The sequence below is a fragment of the Xiphias gladius genome, chromosome 11 (assembly GCF_016859285.1).
Source record: "Xiphias gladius isolate SHS-SW01 ecotype Sanya breed wild chromosome 11, ASM1685928v1, whole genome shotgun sequence".
Classification (NCBI taxonomy): domain Eukaryota; kingdom Metazoa; phylum Chordata; class Actinopteri; order Istiophoriformes; family Xiphiidae; genus Xiphias; species Xiphias gladius.
This window is the reverse complement of record NC_053410.1, coordinates 3,066,283-3,086,911: the sequence shown is the minus strand read 5'-3', so window position 1 is coordinate 3,086,911 and position 20,629 is coordinate 3,066,283. Positions and strand designations below refer to the sequence as shown.

Below are 20,629 nucleotides of genomic sequence, written 5' to 3'. Positions count from 1 at the left end.
ACCACGTCTGAGCACACTGACCCGTTGTTCTCATGTTGCCAAATCATGAGCATGCAGGGGAAGTCATTGGTCAGTAAATGAGCCTGGGGTCGCCTGTCAAGTCATTAAGTAATCATTAACTAATCTCATTTAATCATGACCTCATCACCCACCCCCTTCCAGTCCCCAACCCCCATGCACCCACCAGAACCAGTGTTGTGGAAGGATTGTTTTACCGACATTTTAGGCACAGATAATCACGGTCCATGTTGGGCTGGGGGTATTATTAGCTCTGTCTGCTATATGAAACATGCTATTTCATGTAAAATGTTGAAATGGTGTGATTCCTTCATTAATTTTGTCTGGTAAAAGTAGTTCAGTCACCAAGATGGCATGTGCAGAAGATGATACACCGTGATGCAATTTTTTTGCGTTTGGTATCTCAGCTCTGTTTTGATGAGAACTTGGCTGCATGGAGAGCAATTGTTTCCCATAACAAGGAGATACAGGTGTACAGAAGAGTGTAATCAATGCACAGTTTCAGGGCAACAGCTAGACAGTATGTTTGACATCAAATAATCCACTAATTAATCCACTTTTTGATGAAGTGATTAATCCAAAATATATCACAAAATTATAACAAATGTCAAAGGGGATGTCTTCAAATGTCCAGTTCAAAAGACCAAAAGACCAAACAAGCAGAAAAATATTTCAACCAACACTCACATTTGAGAAACCGGAAAAAACAAATATTTACTATTTTTTACTTTACTTGACTGAAATAACTTTAAAAGTAGTGTAGTAATTGATTCATTTTGTGCTCGACTAATCAATTAATTTAGTACTCAACTTGCTAGTGGCAGATGTTTTCAGTCTTTACAGTGTATTTTGATTGTTACTGTGGATGATGTGAACCGAAACCTCCACTTCTTCCTTGCCATGGTTGCCTTGCTTTTCCGTCGTGTCCATGTGTCCTAGCAATATAATGACTAATGTCATCAAATACTGTATTTATTTTGTTGCGTTGTTGCATTTGACATAATAGATTGATTTGAAAAGTCTGCACGGTATAACTGCAGAGTAATAACCAGAAATGATGTACTGTATATGGTGGAATGGCTTTTTTCATGCAGGTCTCTACGTGTTGGTTTTCATTGCGCTCTGGAATGAAAGTACACCAGCAGCTTTCTGAAACGGAAAATAAACATCCATACATCTAAAAAACTAAAGTGTGCTTTGGAAAACCATCAGTTATGCAATTAATAATGAAGCAGTGAGTATATAGAGTGTTTTACTAATATTTTGTGACCTCGGTGTTGAAAGTGTAGATGTTATTTAAAATGATAAAATGATACCCACTTTTAATTCCTCAACCAACAATTAGAAATAAAATCATTTTAGCTCTGCCATCTGTTAAAAACGCCACTGTAAGTGAAAGATAGTGGCCCCCCCGTCCATCTCTCTTTGTTTCCTGTTGTACCGTCACACTGTTCTCCCTTCTGCCACTTCGTCTCTCTTACCCAAACGCCACTTTTTTTTGGTCTCTGTTTCAATCGCTCCCACTCTCCCTCTTACGCTCGGCCTTTCTTCATCTTACTTTCTCCTTCCTTTCCTCTCACCTCGTACGCCTTTGTCAGCAGTCTGGACGGGGTCTGCAGCATACACTTCTCTTTTTTTTTTCCTTATAAGGTAGCTTTCATACACTATCTTGCTATCCCACTCTCCCCCAGCTACATCTCAACCCCTCCCACTGCGTTTTCCGCTCTCAACCTGCCAGCAGAGGTAGAAGAGTTCCCATCCATCTTCGAGCCAGACTTTGACATGCCTGGATGTTAAATTAAAAACATATAGCCCAAAAGAAGTGGGCTGTATGCACCTAAAGTGTCCAAGACACAGCTTAGAAAATGAACATCATCCATCAAACGCTTCCAGCACCTTCGCGCAAGCTTGCAGAGAAGAGAGAGCATTCTGACATCGGCCATTTTTATTGCCAATTATAAGGCAGGAGGTGATGGTTGTTTTCTTCTCAAAATATAAACTCATGTATACACATCTATATGGATGCATATGCATGTATGTACACAAGAGATTCACAAAAACAGTCAAAGAGAAATAGACAAACAAAAACATCTCACCGGTTTGATGTTTGGTATTCAGCTTGTCTGAGGGACAGGCCATGCCTCTGTCTTTCTCCGAACCATCTAAGAACTGAGGATACTCCCAGACTTCTAGGGCAGCACATGGTGTGTGTGAGAAAGACAGCGTTTACATTTTGCCCTTTCATTAGTCCATACATCAAAACAGATGTGGGAGCAGTTCTTGTACAACAAGCTTGTAGCTCAAAGCCACTTCATTAGCAGCTCATTGATCTGAAGGGATTTTTTTTTTTTTGGCTAAACATAGTGGTGCTCCAGATGCTGCAGGTGGTCCCTCTTGACTAGTCTTGATGTAGGGTTGCACACTATGGTGATACACACAATGAAGTGATATAAATTAGTCCAACATCAGAGACTTTGATATTACAGTATATAAAAACACACACGATCAAGGATTTTATCCGTATTAACCTCTCCTACCTTGATCTGAAATCCATCTGCTTTAAATGCCAACACAATACTCCGTTTTTGCCGTGTTCTCACACTACTTTTCTAGAACACAATGCAGGACATGTACTGGGATTATATTCAGTTTTTTTCTTTTTTCTTTGACAAGGCAATAACAACAGCTTAATATCACTTTACTCCGCTTACTGTGAACGCTGCTGAGTGAGAGAATGAGAGAAGGTATAAGATGAGAAAGACGGTTGTTTAGCAGTAGGTCCTGCCAATGTACATTATGTAGAGTGTTTAATAGGTTTGGTGGAGTCGATTGCAGTCAACTCTCCTGATTTATTATCAAACTTCCATTAAAATCATGTTCATACCAGATGAAGGATCTTTTTAATCATGGGGAAAGCAAACCGGACTCAAAACCTCCCCTGAAGAAGTGAAAGTCTGAAGCCATAAACCAGTCACATGTAATTGTTGACCAGTTCTGCAAGTCAACTTGCTCACCCTGCGGTGGTCAAATCTAAATGCGATGCTTCCTCTTGGTTGTACACCCACCACTCTGCTACCAGTTTCAGTGTGAATATGAGACTGAACATTTTTTCAGAGAAAAGCCCCTTACAGAAAAGCACTTTACACCTTCACAGCTGCCGTGTCCTGTTTTTAATCTAGTCCCTCCAAATACACTGTGTTCTTTGGTGAGTTCTTGACGGGCATCTTCACTTTCACGCCCATTAACATTGGGCGGATTTGGATTTGGTACTCTTAGTGATTCAGAATCACGTCTGCATTTTCACTGCTTGAGTTAGCAGAAATACACAATTTAAATAGACTAATTGTTCGCTAGAAATACAAAGATCACCCAGAGATAAACTCAGTGATCAAAATTGTAATGTGTCTTCGCTCTGATGTACCCTTTGACCCTGCCAGCCATAATCAAATCCTGTCATTGCACACGAAGAGTGACAGAGGTTGGGAGAGATGATTGACAGCTGACGGATGGAAAAAACAACCCAACGACCTCATGCAACTTGTCAGAATACTCTGGACGACAGATAAGGCTCCTGGGGGCGACATTGTTTTGTGGGTCATTCAAGAAAGGTAAGCACACCGAGTTGTGCTTCGGTGAATAAAATTCTTTTTTCTTTGATTCATGATTAATTAAATATTACAGCACGGGTTTGACTACATGCCTGTACAGCTCTTTGGGATTCAGCGACTTGCTCCAGGGCACTTAAGCAGGATGAATATTTAAAGGGCTAGACCCAAAGTCCTCTGGTTGTCTATATAACCACTCAGCTGTCCTCTCATTCAAGTAAACTCTTTCAGTGTATCGTTTGTGTCTGACTCAAATTTCCGGCGTTGTGCTTCGAGACGGATCCGTAAATCACCCATTTCTCATTCAGGTTAAGGGAGTTCTGTCAGGCTGAAGATTAAAAGCGGTGTGCAGTTAGTCGTCAAATCTGACTGCCGATAATCTCGGTGATCTATTCATCCGAACTCCACAGTGACAGTTTCCTATCTTGCATTCTCTCTCCGCCGCTGGAGCGCTGTGCTAGCTGACCGCGCTGCTTTTCTTCGATATGGATCTGAGAGTCCTGGGCCGCCAGCTTTCGGCAACCTCCTCTTGTCATAAAGGAGAAGCTGGACGGAAATCAGCCCGTTTTACTTGTCGAAAAAAAAGAAAGATGGCTAACGGCTCCAAGGCTGGAGTGTTATTGTTCCTAAACTGAGTGTATTATCTGGATTGATGGGGAATGTATTGATGTTTCTACTGATGGGCTTTTTGTCTGTATTTTTTGCAAAAACATTATTTTTCGCGTCGTCACTATGGGGTATTGAGTGCAGATTGATGAGGGGGAAAAAAATGAATTTGAACAATTTTAGCATAAGGCTGCAACATAACAAAATGTGAAAAAAGTGAAGGGGTCAGAATACTTTAAATGCACTGCACACACAAACACATATACATACATATATATATATATATATACACACACATAAAATCTCATATTAAACCCAATGGTTGGTTGTATGTCCCCTTTCTGTCTCTCCTATTGGCTGTTTCTTTCTCTTGATATCTCCCTGTCCTCCCTGTCTCTGTCTGTCTCTTCGCCACTCTCTCACACATGCAAACCTGAAAGGGCACCAGCAGGACTAATTATGGACTACCAATAACCCACCACCCTCCTGGCTGCATAACAAATTCTTTGGCACCTCACTGCCACTATTGTTAATCAATCTGACAGACTCAGAGGTAAGCTGCTGAATACATTCATGCGGCATGTGCTTGTGTCGCAACTTGTACCCACACAGGAGTAAACAGGCTATCTAGTTGTTAGATGTCCACATCCATCTCCACAGTGGACTGTTTGATGTTCAGAGAGGGACCGTGGGTGGGAGATGGTAAAGGCAGAGGGGCTGGGAGATATTGGACGATTGGGAGCAGGGCCAGGCGATTTGAGCTGGGGACCAGTGGTTGGATGTGGTGTAGACAGAATGGCTGGATATATTAAACAGAAGGAAATGGGTACCAAGGGTATTATCCATATATGAGGGTGGCAGCTGGGGTGAGGTGGTGAGATGACACATTAGCTTTGAGTTACTAAGAGCTAGAAGCCACAGAGCCTGGCGTTAAGACAGTGGTTTGGATCTGGAATGTTGAGGGTAAAAGTTTTAATGGTGCTGTTTGCTGTATAGCTTTAAGGTTTCGGTCAGTAGCAGTAATCAGAGAGGAATGATATTTATGGTGATGCCAGGTGAGCAGTGAAGCTCCGGTCCCCGGAGCCTTGCCAAGACAGCAAGCTATGACTGGTCGGGGTCCAGCATGTTGTCTGCCCAGTCACGGTAAGAATTCAAGCCTGAATGATGACTATGACCATCTAATCTGACACAATGACCATCTCAAAAGGCAACAGTATTGAGTTGTCTGATACCATCAAAACAGTTATAGTACTCATTTTCAAAGGATTAGTTAAGCAAAAATTATTAAAAGGATTTACACTTATCAGCCACAACATTTAAACCGGTTTGTTGTGGCTGATTGGTATATTCTCCCATGTAACTCGAGTGATATCTAGCAACGCAGATAGCTGATGTTTTGACCGATGCTCTAAGTATTAAAAAAAAAAAAATACCAGCGGATGGCGGTGTATGAGGCTCCCCATTTTTTTGAATACTTTTTTTGAAGTGTTGCTTGAATGTTGAAAGGAAGAGAAACTTTCTTTTAATTGTTGTACTGTTGTGGAAATTATATTTTATTCATTGCACTGAAGTGGACTGAAGGTGGTGGTATAGGTGGAAGAACACAACAACAACAATTGGGTTTATAAGTAGTAGAATACATAGAGAGAGGAGAGAGAAGCAAAGCGGATGGCGGTGTTAGTCACAAGAGGCACTCTGAGAGGACAGATAAGGTACAGCTCACCAGCGTTTGTTCCAAAAGTATTCTAACTCAGAACAAACCAGTGCTAGACCTCTATGCAGACACTGTGAATGCTGGGAAACCTATTGCTAATAAGCATGGTCCTCTCATTATTAATACGGTATAGATTCTTCAGTTCTCGAAGCAGTATGTATTCTTAATCTTTTAGGCTTTTTAATCCTTTAATGTTGCAATGAAACATTACATTTCTTTGATTTCTTGTTGGTTTTAATGATATTCAAAGTCATAAGTAAAATACTCAATGAGAGAGACAGATGTTGCAGATCTTACAGGTTAGCTTACAGCTCCTGTTGACAGGTAAAGCAAGAGGTTTTCCTTCCTTTTTCCTTTGTAAGCATTTACCTCCTGATGGTGTTGAGCCAGACGCTCCTGCGTGTTGGTAATTTGTGCGATTTGACATGTGAGCACGCACATGAACAGAAGAGCTGAATGTGTTGTTTTAGTTTCATCGACTTCCCTGCATATTAAAAACAACAACAACAACAACAACAACAACAACACTAACAACACACTCTAATAACCTAATTTTGATTGTGGAGTTTTATGGCTATGTAAAAAAAAAACAACTGTCAAATAAAAAGTCATAACTCATATTAGATTTTCTTTTTCCATTCCTTCCACATGCTGTTTTTAGATATCTTTCCGTCTGTCCCCATGCAAGACTGACCTCCTGACATGCATTCATTTTTATACATGGCAAGAAATCTTGCATTTGCTGTAGGTGACTTGTAGTCACAGACTTAAAACCAGAGACGTGGAGTGCAGGGGCCAGGCCCTGTAGGGCCGCGGAGCGGCGTGGGGGCAGTGCACTGTACAATTACAGTACTGGAATGTGTTTGTGGAGATTATTAAAGAGCCATATATTTCTGCTCGAGCCCCAAAGGGCCTGCTCTTACCGGCTGATCTCCACGCTGGCAGATGGGTAATGAAACAGACCTCACTGGAGATTCATCACTGCTGAGAGCCACGGCAACTCACTCCCTCTCTCCTTCTCTTCCTCCCACACTCCTCTCGTCTTTTGTTTCTCAAGTTTTTTCCTCCCTCTCTCGCAGTTTCGGTCTGTCGAATGTGCTGCATTACATCTGGTTCGAACGCAGCATACAGAACATGAACTCGCATCTTGTTGTCAGGCTTCTGTCCCAGAATCGGGACTCTCCTATCACAGCAGGAGTAAAATGCCTTAATGATAGTTTGACATTACACGTCTTGCTCAGAATCCCCAGAGCCTACTCCACTTGTGAGTAAGCTAACCAGATAATGAGCAAGCAAGCCAGGTTTACTTTCAGTCTTTGAAGTGTATCCAGAGTATATCTACTCATACCATAATAAACTACTCATGCCAGGTGAAAAGAGCCTCGCATTGAGCAGGTGGAAACTATTTGCTAGTCAGCCTGCTACCTCACTTTCTAGCAGGTTAGCTCGATTGTTTGCTACCTAGTTAGCTCAGTGTCTTGAAAACATTTTATAAAGCGACACTTTCATTAAACAGGAGTTGACACCTAACTTTAGCATTTTAGCATTTACTTTTTTAGCAGCCAGTTTCGAAACCTGGGATTGATTCAGGGTAGAGGAATCACAGGAGAGAAACTCGCTAGATGTTTCCCTGCTGGGATTCAGGCCAGCAGGGAAACATCTAGCTCCAGAGGTGTGGAAGTGAAGAGGATAGAGGGGAGGGAAACTTTTTTGCAGACACACACAATTTACCTAACGGTTGTATTTCTACTCCTCAATCAGTTCCAGCAGTCATAAGCCCAGGTTTGAGGACCAGTAATTTGTGCCGAAAGTTAAATTTCCAGCAAGAAAATAAGTTTCATGTACGAAATTGCAAGAGTTGATGATGTACTGAAAACATATTATGTATTCAGGTAAGCACTTCTGTCAAGACCTGGCTTGAAATGATGAAATGAGGTGAAGGGATTTGTTGGTGGAGGGAGCAGTATAATACTGCTGTGGGATGAGATGTCAGGAGAATGAAAACGGAAAGCGGCTAATGGGAAACACAGAAATAATTGTCTTTGGCAGATTTTTATTGGACAGTGTGCCAGTAAAGCTCAATACATCCAATTGAATCGGAAGAAGAAAGTTGCTAGAGATGATGAGAGGTGATGGAAGAGGATGAGATATAGATGGAATGGACAGGAAAGGGATTGAGAGAAAGACACTGTTGCACTACAGGGATCAATTACTAGGAACTGTGAGTTATGGTATTTGCTGCACCAAGGACCATGTGGCTTTATTGCACTGGGACAGTGTTCGGAGGGAGAAGCAGATTATTAACCACGCTGAAAGAGAGAGAAAGCGAGGTAGAGAAAGCCAACAGAATCAGAAAAGCGTCGAAAGAAAGAACAATGTGGAGAGTTTAGAAAGAAAAGACGGAGAGAGAGCTGCAAAGAAAAACCGCGAGGCTCTCTCTTCACTTCTCCTCTCTCAGCCCTCCGCTCTCTCCATTTCTGCTTGTCTTGCACTTTCAAGTGTGGAGCCCATTAAAGCAGATGGTAGTGTAACTCACCGCGGATAATCAACAGAGAGAGGGAGAGAGCAGATTATCAGAGAGGAGACCCCAGGCCTCGTTTATTATGTTAGATTTTTCTATTGAATCTGACTGCGCTGTAATTTCTCAAAGTGGGAAGGAGGTGCAAGAAAAGTAATTTGCACGATGAATAATCAAGATGTGTGTAGACAAGGACAGGGCAAGTTTAGTTTACGATTTATAAAAGTTCTAAGGGGAAATCAAATGTTATTGCCACATTTTCAAATCAGGACAAATGGCAGAACTAAACCATGCATATACAGTCAGTGTTGTTCATACTGAGACAATAAAGTTATACAATTATGGGATTACCACAGATTGGAGTAAAACGAACTAATGGTTAGCTTTTTGATTTCCAAATTAAGTCATGTGATATAATGAAAACTGTACAAGATAGGGGAATAAAAGGCAGATTTAATATTTGTGCCACAAGCAAACAGCCTTTGCAGTAAATACCGCACTTGCTGCTGAATTCAATAACAAAAAAGGATAATCCCTGCTGGCAAAAGTCACATACTTTCACATACATATTGCTTATGTGAACACATTTTTTAAATATAGAAAATATAATGCAGTGACATAAAAATAGCTTTGTAACTGGAAACATTTGTGTCATAAAGTTTTCTCTAATACATGCAATTTTATAGAAAAACGCCCATTTTACATCTTTTATTTTAGTATTCAGAGCATTTATGCATATATAGATGGGTGAAAAATTAAATGAAAAACCAACATCAATTTTCTTAGTAAGGTGTTGGGCTACCACCTGCCACCACAACAGCTTAGACGTGCTTATGTATTAATTCTACACTTCTCTGGACTTCTAAAAGATATTCCCTCATTTGGTGTTTTGATGATGGTGGTGGAGAGCGCCGTCTAACACGCCGGTCCAAAATCTCCCATAGGTTTTTCCATTGGGTTGAGAGCTGGTGACTGCGAAGGCCACAGCACATGGTTCACATCATTTCAAACTCATCAAACCAGTCAGGGACCACTCGTACCCTATGTATGGGGTCATTGTCATCCTGTTTCTCCTGTTTCTTTTTTTTTTTGGTTTTTCCTTTGATTTGGTTTTTCCATTTCTACCTAACATATCTTGAGAGCACAGCCTGGAAGCATATAACATAACTGAATGCTAAATGTTAATTTATAGCCATTTATTTAGCGATGTATGCAGTGTGTCTTAAACTTTCCCATTTCACTGTATGTGATGTGTAGTTGCCCCCAGAGTGAGTGTCAGTGTCATGTTTGTTCTGTAATCCCCTGCTGTCACGCCACCAGGACAAATCCCTGCACATTTATTGTACTTAGCAAACAAAGAGGTTTCGAATTATAGTAAGTCACCCAGCAGCACCGCACGCAGCCGCTGTTTCCACTGCCGTAGAGCGATGAGTAGTGGAAACAAACGCACCTGTCGGGTGCTCCCAGTTGCCCCTCGCTGACCCTCGATTGGCTGGATGAGGTGCAGTAATGTGTTGCGTTGGACTAGTGTAAAAAAGACAATGACGATCACTGCTGGGACAATGGTATGAGATTATATTTAAAATAGCTATGACAAGGACACTTACTTACACTGCAACTATAGCAAGGCTCATGGCAAGGACAACAGCATGGTCAAATCAATGTCATGGACATAACAACTGTGAAAAGTTTCAGAAAGACTTATAGGGACTGTCATACTCCGCATCAATTATGGTACAGAAGACAAATTTTCTTCTGGAAAAAGTAAAACCCTGGACACGGAATAGAATAACACAGAAACCATGGTAAGTAAAATTATGCAACATTGTCGAATTATCAGGATTCCAGAGCAGCCACTTTTAATCACTTACTTTTCGACTGGCATGACAACCTTTTCTCTGCCGCAGATCATGGGAGACTCGAACGGGCATTAAAAAGTCACTGAAGGCCATTAAATGACTTCACTTCGCTCCTTAGAAAAAATAAAGGGCAGATGGCAGAGGGGAAGAGAGACACAGGAAGAAACAAGAGAAATGAGAGCCACAAGAGAGAAGTTTAAAGATGGATGATGATGACTGAGAAAGAGGAAGAGCGGTAATGATTGGAATACATCCAGGACCGCATGGATGAAGACATGAAAGAGGAGCACAGAGAGCAAAACAGAAAGGGGGGAATTTTGTGGGAAGGAGGAAGGAAGGTCCAGCGGAGTCACAGAAGGAGAGTGAAGGAGAAGAAAGAAAAGACAAGAGAGGATGAGGAGCCGGACTTAAAGAGTGGTGTGGGGGGGTACAGAGGCGGGTGAGGTCAGTACTCGACCCTGTGGTGTCCCATGTTAATTGAAATTAGGTGGGGGTGGTGGGTGGAGGGGCAGCGGGACTGGAGGAAGCAGGCGACATGATAATCAATTTGAAGCTGAATCGGAAACATGAGCCACTCGGGGGGCCTCGTTCCCCCTACCAGGCCTCCAGATGGCCCTGGCCCCAACCCTGTGTGGGCCCTGTCAGACCACACTATATCTGTGTGTGTGTGTGTGTGTGTGTGTTTGTGTTTGTGTGTTTGAGAGACAATGCCATCTGCCAGGAGTGCAAGGGGAGTTCAGCAGATGTATTTGCTGACACTAGGGGCGCATTAGGGAATAGACAATATACCGTACGCATGTTTGAGTGTGGGCGTGTGTTTGTGGGAGCGGGGACTCCCACCGTGCTGTTGTTGTAGAAGAGAAATGGCTAAAGCAACACACACACACACACACACACAGTCGAAGATACGTGCAGATTTATGCAATAGAGGCAGTTAACATTCGTCTTTAAAAAGTGTCGAAACTTCACATGAGCTTTGTTCACGTTTCATAGCATGATGGAGCCCGTGGCACACACAACACACACTCACACACTCCTGCTTTTGTGATGATACTAATGTGTCCTCAGGGTAGAAGCTGAAGTTGTGGCCGGCTGGCTGTTTGTCATGCAAAGACAACCCCGAGTCAACCCAGAGAGCTTTGTTTATATGACAGCTTTACCATCACTTTGCGTTAGGAGATGCTGACAGGTACGTCGTTATCAGTTTTGTCCTGTAGAACCCTCTGAGGTGAGGAGAGCAGCTCCATCTTTACTATACAAAGAGTCGTCAGGTTTTTTTTGTATAGTAGATAAATTAAACCTCACTAAAACCAGAGTACGTAATGAGTTCAGTTTTCGCCACAGAGTGCTTAGATGACGACGTGATCTGCGGAAACTTGAAACTGACAAACCCTGTCAACAAACAAGATAAACAGTGTTTTGCGGTTGGTAAAGCCTGATTTTTACAGGTGCGTGACGGATTTCTCATCTCAGATGTATTCAGAGTAGATAAGAATAGTTTGGGAGAATTTTGATGTTTTCTGAACAGGTGCGTTTTTTTTTACAGTTGGACTGTGGAAGCACAGTGAGCGGTGTGTTCACCCGGTCAGGTGGAAGAAGGGTTCGTTTTGTTGTATGAGTGAAGGAGACCGTCAATCATCCGCTGCAAAGCCTTTTGGTTCTGGTGTATGTCGAGCTCGTGTCGAGTATATATATCATAGCAAAACTCATGACGTGAAGAGGCATGGGGAGGCCGAGTGCTCGGTCAGCTTCACCTTGCACGTACATTAAGTCCAGGAATCTTTAAGATGCTTTTGAAGATACATGGTCACAGGAAAAGAACGTGTTCTTCAGGCACTCAGACAAACTAGGGATAAAAAGTGTATTAGAATCCTTGGTAAGGCATAATGGTTTAAATGCCAACCACCGCTGAGTTCAAAGAGTCTTCAAAAAACCCTTGATGCTGTATGTACTAATCTTACAACACAAACTCAAGCAGTGGCTCTGTGACTTTTAAGTTTTTCCTCCTTGCCATTTTTCCTTCCCCTTTCCTTTATTCTTCCTTCTTCTTTCAATTTTGGCTCCTCAACGTACTTTGTCATTTTTTTGACCAGAACGCTCCAAAAAAAAAAAAAAACAATTTACAGATATCAAGAGATTATCCTGGTTCAAGGAAAAGAAGGGATCTGTTGTCTTTTGTTTTGTTCATCATTAAATTTAATCATTATTACATTTTTTACACATTTTTTAAAAATCATTCACAGTAAAAGATGATGAAATTGAACTGTGCCCAGTTTCTGGGTCGTTCTGTATGCGGAAAGGTTTAGGGTGAGCCTCCCAGACGTCATAATCCAAGGGGTCTTGTGCCTGCGCGCTGTTGTTCGAGCCCTTTCAAATAAGGCAAATGATACAAAAAGAGTCAAACATAAACACACGAAAACACAAACCTCACTCATCTGTCCAGCGGGACAACTGCAGGGTTGACGGAGGAGAATCAGTCGGTCAATCTGAGGCGTCTGAAAGAGAGAAAAAAAGAAAAAAAGTGTGAATTTCATATGTCTGATCCAGAGAAAAGAGACAGACGGCGCAAAACGCGAAGAAGGAAACTGAAGGCTGGAGAGTGGGAGAGGTGCATCAGTGGCGTGGAGGTGTCCTAGAGAGTTTGAAGTGATGGAGGAATGAGAAAAGTTTCGGGGTTTGTTGTATGGATAAAGGTGACGTGACGCTTTTCCACAATGCATTTCAGTTGGCCTAATTTCTGCGGCCGCGCGACTCGTACATATTATTCACGTGTGACGCCTGATGAAGGCCCTTTAGGCCAAAATGTATGAAATCAACCAGCTGTGTGTGAAACGGGGTGTGGAGGTTTTTAACTTTTTATGCCCTGCTGCCATCGGATGCGCCTGTCACACATTTTGGTGTGTGAAGGTATAGTTTTCCAGTTCTTTGTATTTCTTCTCATTATCGTTTGAATTATGATTTACCGAAATCTCACCCAGAAATTCTTGCCAAAAACGACTTCCTTTTCCCAGAAAAAATACCTTGGTAAACTGAAAGATTTGTGTGTGTGTTTGTGTGTGTGTGTGTCTTTGCGCTTGTTTTTCTGTACTGCAGACTATCATATGTACTAAAACAAAGAATCCTTCTCCAAAGCCTCCTGGAGGCTACGATGCAACTTTCATTACTGACATGACACAAGTCTGGCGTTGAAATGTTGTTACTGTGATCTGCAGCAGTTTCTTGTAACTCTTTCATGCTAAAATGACAGGTAACTGTACAGTGGTGAAACAAAATGTATTTAGATTAGGTGTGAACGAAGCGGAGAGCAAAATCTGTAAATGAATGTGCAGGCGCTTCAAAAAATAAAGATTCAAGAACAATGCTCCAGTGTCTTAAATGACTGGAAAACAAACTAACCAAAAAGGCCTAATGCGACAATTGTGCCTTTCCTGCCACTGCATGCGATAATAACCTCAGGTCGACTCTATGAAGATGATCATATGTTCCCAAATAACTTTTCAGACATTATCTATCGAAACAGGGCAGAGGATATGATGAAAGCTACATTTACAAGAAACTGTTGTTCTACTAAAATATTACCATATCATCTAATGAAGATGAAAGGGTAGAACAAACAGCAGTATACAATATGTCCCTCATGTATAAAATGAAGATTCATTTGTAGCGTTAGTAGTAAAAATAAAAGTAATAGTTTCAACTTTTGTTTTAAATGTCAGCCATTTAAAAACATTAAACACTATTTATAAACAAATATATATTTTTAATGTGCATAATTAATACTCTATTGTTTTCTGCAAATACAGTATAGCAGCGTATTTCCATAATTTATACATCTTAATTTAGCACCGAGGGAGCGCTTTTATGTAGAATGTGCAGTACCAAACTGCTGGAGAGGTGCGGTGCCAAATGGGCCTGTAAACTGACAAAAGGGAGGTGTGGACCAAAGGAGGCGGGACAAACAGAGAGGAGAGAGGGAGGCGAGTGAAAAGGTGATAGTAAGGTGAAACAGTTTGAGGACAACAAAGGAGAGCGATGGAAAGAATTGACAATGAGTGAGCCATCAGTGGCTTCTCTCAGGGGCTGCTGGAGGTTTTGGAAAGCATTCATCTACAGGACCCCCCCCCCCAGTAGAACAAACAGCATCGTCTCTGTCGCCAGTACATACATCACTGGACCACACACTCCCACCCCTCCCACCCCCCGTATGTTTCTGCGTCCCTTTCTGATCCCCCTGTGTTTTCTTTCCACCTTTGCCTAGATGTGTTGAATCGTATTAACACCGTTTGCTCGGCACAACACAAGAATCTCCGACAGCAGATCGGTTCGTTGGCTTGCTTACATGGCCCGGGCCGCACGCGCCTCCGCTGCCTGCCCCCCACCATTTCTGTTTTCTGCTTTTTTCACACCGGCCTTCCCCCTTTTCAATCGGTGCTCGTTAAAGGGGAAAAAATGCTGTTTTTGCTCCATTTTCACGAAAAAAAAAAGAAAAAAAGGCAGGAGGGGGAGAAGTCTACGAAAATGTTAATTAATAGCAGATCGAGGAGAACACTGGCAATTAGTCCAGGCTGACAGATGAGCAAGACGCTACACTGGAGACTTGGAGGACTATAGGAGCTCAACACACACACACACACACACACATACTGTACACACACATAGATACATGCCTGGTTCGCCATCAGGACCATATGGAGAAAGGCTACTGTTTGATTCAGGCCAAGCAAGAAGTCAGATCCCAAACGGGGTCCTGTGTTCCGAGTTAGCATAAATACATACACTTGCACGGATGCAGGATAGACATAAAAACCAACATTTACGTCAGACAACACATACACAGATGCAGACAGATAACCACAGCAACACATTCCCCTGTTCCTTTTGAGAAAACATCACTGTGTTGCTGCCTCTCTGCCACTTTCACTCTCTCTCTCTCTCTCTTTCTGTACACTGCGGTGGAAAAGCTGCAGCCTGGGGAGTTGAATTGCTTTTGTTTTGTGATGATATGATCTGTATGTGTATGTCTCTGTGTGGCGTGTAGAACCTCACTGATGCTGGATTTTTTTGGGTTGATACAGATATTGATATTTGACAGAAAAAAAAAGAACTGATATATCGCAAGTATCTTTGGCAACGATTGAGCCCGATGCTGAATTATCAGCTGGGAAAAGCAGGTAAATGCCCAAGGCACCCAGACCCTCAGGGGCCTCAAAAGTCCCAGCTTCACTGTTATCAGCTACGTCTCTTATAATTCCAAACTGAGACTGCTCAGTTTTCACGGAGATGGTTCAGTTGTTATCACATGACCCAAGTCACCTCTCATCACGCGACCGAAGTTCCTAAATGACCAAATGACCAAAATGAAACTGAGCAAATCCATCTCCATCAAGAGATGTGGCTGAAATTCTCAGAAAAACCAAGTAACTGGACCTTATGACGAGAATTTTTCGTCAAATCGCCATTTCCAAGGTTGAGAATTAGCCCTTGGTGTGGATCCAGGATTTGTTTTTCTTTCTTTTCTTTTTGAAATGGTGATTGTATCTCCTTCGCTCTTGGAAAATTTTCACTCCTCAAAAATTTCGAACGTTACACAAAGATGCAATTTCAACATCGCATGTGGCATTTTTGTCAGTTTTGCTATTGTGTAATGACGTACTGCATTTGAATGAAAAAAAAAAAAAAATGTGCGGATTAGCTGCCCTGTTGTCGCCTGTTTCTGATGCAAATGAAATATTCTTTTTTTATTACTATAAAATCCAACTTCACGCACTCTTTGCATGCTATCTAATGGTTCTCTTAGTTACTTCTTGCTCACTTTCATTGCCTGACCCTCGTTTTCGATGAAACCCTTAATGAGCATTCATGAGCATCGTAATCTCGACAACATCTCCGTGATTCTCACCCTTCCTTCTCTTTTTTTCTTCCATTGTCACCCCCCCCACCCCTTTCCTCTCCCCACGCCTCCTGTCCTCTCCTCGTCTGTAGGTGAGCCTGCAGTGGCCAGAGAGAATAACTGTCTGAATGCTGCCAAAGCCTGCAACCTGAATGACACGTGCAAGAAGTACCGCTCATCCTATATCAGCCCCTGCACCAGCCGCGTCTCCACCGCCGAAGTCTGCAATAAGAGGAAGTGTCACAAGGCCCTGCGGCAGTTCTTTGACAAGGCAAGGCACATCTGACACAAGCTTATCAAAAAAAAAAAAAAAGGTTTTCCAAACCACTGATATCTGATAAAAGCCGAATGTCCATCACAGAGAACCTGCTTCAAAAGGAGGAATGATTTTGAAGTGAATAAGTTAGAGGGGTTGAAAGAGTCACAATAAATAATCATGTGGGCCTTTTAGTTCTGGGTTTGCTTTTCCAGCACTGAGCTTTGACATTGATTCAGTCATCAAACACAAAAGATGTTTTCACTGTCGGTGCCATATTGGAAAAAAAAAAATGATGTGAAACTGTGTAATTACAACCCAGCTCCTATGACGTCCCTTTGGAATAGCTTTACTGGAACCGCCTAAGCAACAATATGAATAAACACAAAACTACAAAGAATGCGTAGCATTGTTAATGTTAGTGTGATGTATAATTTTGTTTTCTTTTTTCACAACAGAGAATTCAATGTGTGAACAGCCTTAAGCTTGGAGTTTCTTTGTTTTGGAGATAAAACCATGATGACACTCTCCATATTGCAGCCTGACCATCTGTTGTTACAGCGCAGTTACCATCCACAGTGCCCTTCAACATTAGCATCAGAAATGAAACTGATGACATTTTAACACAATAATCTATGAAACTTTCCCTGTTGCTACATTAAAGAAAGGCCTCGGTGTCAACTTTGATTGCATGTCTTCACCTCAGTGTTTGGTGATTATGTTTTACCGGATTATCAGCGCTAAACCGGGGGGTTGACAGAAATTTGACTGAACTTGAAAAATCCTCCAAATCACAGGAAATGATACGTTTTAAATTTCTAACAACTGCAGGACCAGATTGTCCGGAGTAAACCCCAGGAAGGGGTAGGTAGCATGAGCAGCAATGACTAACAGAGAAAAGTACAGCTGCACAACTTCTGACCCCATCAACAACAAATCCACAGAAGGAACGTGTCTGAAAGGGCCGAGGGTACAGCCAGTGTCCCAACGATAATGCCAGAAAGGGCATAAAAATGAAGGTCATGCGGATGAGTTCACTTCTCTAATCAACACGCCGTGAATCTTGTGCCGAACAGGTCCCACCGAAGCACAGCTATGGCATGCTGTTCTGCTCGTGTCCACTCAGCGACCAGACGGCATGTTCTGAACGCAGGCGTCAGACCATCGTCCCCGTCTGCTCGTACGAAGAAAAACAGAAACCCAACTGTCTTGAACTGCAGGCCTCCTGCAAGACCAACTACATCTGCAGGTAGGGAACAGTAGACCCTAGAAATGTTTATTTTCAAATTTTTTTTTCTAGGCCATTTTTATGCCTGTATTAGACAGTAGTGAAAGGATGAGAGGAAATTAGGGGGTAGAGAGATGGGGAATGACAGGCAACCATGGCCCCTGACCATATGCGAGGACGCTGTGGTTCATGACCAACACAAACCAGAGGTGTGTGATCCATCAAAACACTCTCACCAGGGCAGGGTACTCCACTGTACCGTTGCCAGTGTTGACGTGTATCCCGTCATATTAAAGGTGATGTTCAGACCAACATTAGCACTGCATCAAAACGCAGTCTCCAGCCCAAAAAAAAAATGCAGGGCTCTTGGGTCAGCTTTTGCCCCTGTGTAGTCCCTTGTCTGGCAGCGCTGACCAATCAGCGCTACTGGCAGAATACTTTGTGGCGTGTAACATACTGTTACCCTACTGTTTGCAAATGATCGCTGCTGTCGTAGCTTACCAAGAGTCTCAAATCCTTCCTCAAAGGATTGCTCTGGTCATTTAGGAGAACGTTTGTATGACTGACATCGAGTCCCCTGGAGATGTACTCTAAGTCAAACCTCACTTGACCCCGAATCTTGACCGCAAACCAAGTCCTAACCCTAAAACTCAATTGTTTGCCCGCTAGGGACCAGCTTTTTTTCTTTTTTCACACCAAATGTGAGGCAAGCCCCCACAATGTGACGGTGTCCCCAGTGTGATTAAAAAGCGCACACACGGGGAAAGAAAAAGAAAAAAAAAGCGCCCCGTATAGTCCTTACGGTCTCCACCACCAGCACAAATACCGAAATAAATTGTCTGCCTTCACACCTGGAGTCTCAGATAGACACACAAACACACACACACACACACACACACACACACTGCGCAGTAAAGCTGCAGAGCTCCTGCATTTCGAGTCAGAAAAGAGTAATTCAGTGATGGACATCTGACATCACCCTCACTGGAGTGTGTGTATGTGTGTTTATGGAGTCTCTGGTGCCTTCAGCCAGCAGTCTTCTGGCTCTCTGGGATTAAATGGAAGCATTAGGCATCATAAATGAGCTCCATTTGGCCTGTGGCCTCGGGTCTCCCTCCCTGTCTCCTCACCCCTCTGTCTCTGCTTAACAGCTAGCAGCATGACTACACTAAATTCGTACCAGGAGTTTCTGTCCTTCCCTCCATCTCTGTCGCTTTTCGGTGCTGTCTATCCATCAGACATACGCTCAGGGCTGAACAACAGGTCTCACTGCGGCGCAGCTTCCTCCCAGTCCATTTGTCAGTTAGCACAGATAGATTAAAGCCATGCATTTCCACAAGCCCCCTCACCATATGTCAGGTGTAGTATACTGGCTGCTGGAGACAACTCTAGCTATGCACTGCTCTGCTCTGCACCAGATTGGTGATTAGATAGATCACACTGTCAGTGCATATACTTGAGTGTGTGTGTGTGTGTGTGTGTGTGTGTGTGTGTGTGTGTGTGTGTGTGTGTGTGTGTGTGTGTGTGTGTGTTTTGGTACACGCTTTGCAACTGTTTCCTGGCAGCAGGTTGTAACTGTCTCATTCAGATAAAAACAGAAATCTGCTCTACTTCACAAACAAGGTTTTCTGGGAAAAACAAGTTTGTTTGTGGAGTTTTTCACCACTAGTTGTGCTGTGGAGCAAACTGGGTTATGAGCAGGAAAACTCCTTACTTATTGCGTTTGTTTATTCTTTATATTATTTAATGTTATAATTTCAGTGTATTTATTGTTTTTTTCTTTTTAGAAGGCATATTATTTCTGTTTTTACTATTTTACTTTCATTTCTCTACCTTCGTCTTATTTTCATAACATTTCACTCATCAACTTTGTAACTGAGATCAGGGAATTTAGCAGTCAGCATTATAGGAACACAAGCACACAGCTTGTAAGTAATCTAATAATATATATATATATATATATATATATATATATATATATATAAGTATTATATAAACTAATACATTTTATTTATTTTGTTGAGAAACCAAAACGAAATGAGAAGAATTTTGCAGAATTTTTTTTTTGCAGACTGACTCCCTGCTTTTTTTTTTTTTAAACTGTTATACTGAACACATACAGTTTTACTCTGGAATGTGAAATTATAACCAACATTTCAGCTGCACTTGATTTTGCTTTCGCTGTCCATCACGTGATTTACATGTTACTAAGCTTCTGACTGCTTGTGTTCCTGTCCGGTCGGAAAGTATCTCAACAATATTCCGAGTTAAATGTTAATATTCCTAACAGCAATGATGACCGAAACCGCAACAATAAGATCCAGATTGTGAAAAAACGGCTTTTCCTTAAAGATATTAGAGTCCATACCTGACATGAAAAGGTTTTGCTTTGTGTCAGAGAGCCAGTATATCACAATCAGTCTCAGCTCAAATGGTGAGTTTCTTCTGAATCCATTTCAATTTCACATGCCAATGCACCTGTGGCAAAAGTGTAAACAAACATTTGTGAAGGCAGTAAATGAAACAAAACAGATTTGGTGGAGAATTGCCTCAAGCCTCATTCATTCCAAGACATAAAACAGCCGCAGCATACGTAACAGGGTCATCTTACTCCACTGAAGGCAGCCATTACGAAGGCTAATTGCATTGAGAGAAATGACTTCCAGCATATTCTCATTTGGACCGGGCATTTTGCTGCATATTCTAGTCACATTGGCCATCTGAAGTCCTCATATAAAGTCTGTTGGAGCTATAATCACGTTTGGCTCTGAAGTACTTTTGGATCTGTGTGTGTTGCAGGTCACGACTGGCTGACTTCTTTGTCAACTGCCAGCCGGAGCCTCGCTCGCTGTCAGGCTGTCTGAAGGAGAACTACGCAGACTGCCTCCTGGCATACTCGGGTCTGATTGGTGAGTTCACATGGACACTTGATTGT

General features: G+C 42.2%; 1 protein-coding gene across 2 annotated transcripts in view; it reads left to right on the top strand.

Moving 5' to 3' along the window:
- The window catches only part of gfra1a (gdnf family receptor alpha 1a), a 96,682-nt gene that overhangs the window by 54,512 nt on the left and 21,541 nt on the right, over nucleotides 1-20,629 (top strand). For both annotated transcript variants that reach the window (XM_040139227.1, XM_040139228.1), the window contains exons 5-7: nucleotides 16,303-16,481; nucleotides 17,543-17,715; nucleotides 20,494-20,603. In XM_040139227.1, the coding sequence (XP_039995161.1) occupies nucleotides 16,303-16,481; nucleotides 17,543-17,715; nucleotides 20,494-20,603 (462 nt within the window). The remainder of the gene's footprint in view (nucleotides 1-16,302; nucleotides 16,482-17,542; nucleotides 17,716-20,493; nucleotides 20,604-20,629) is intronic.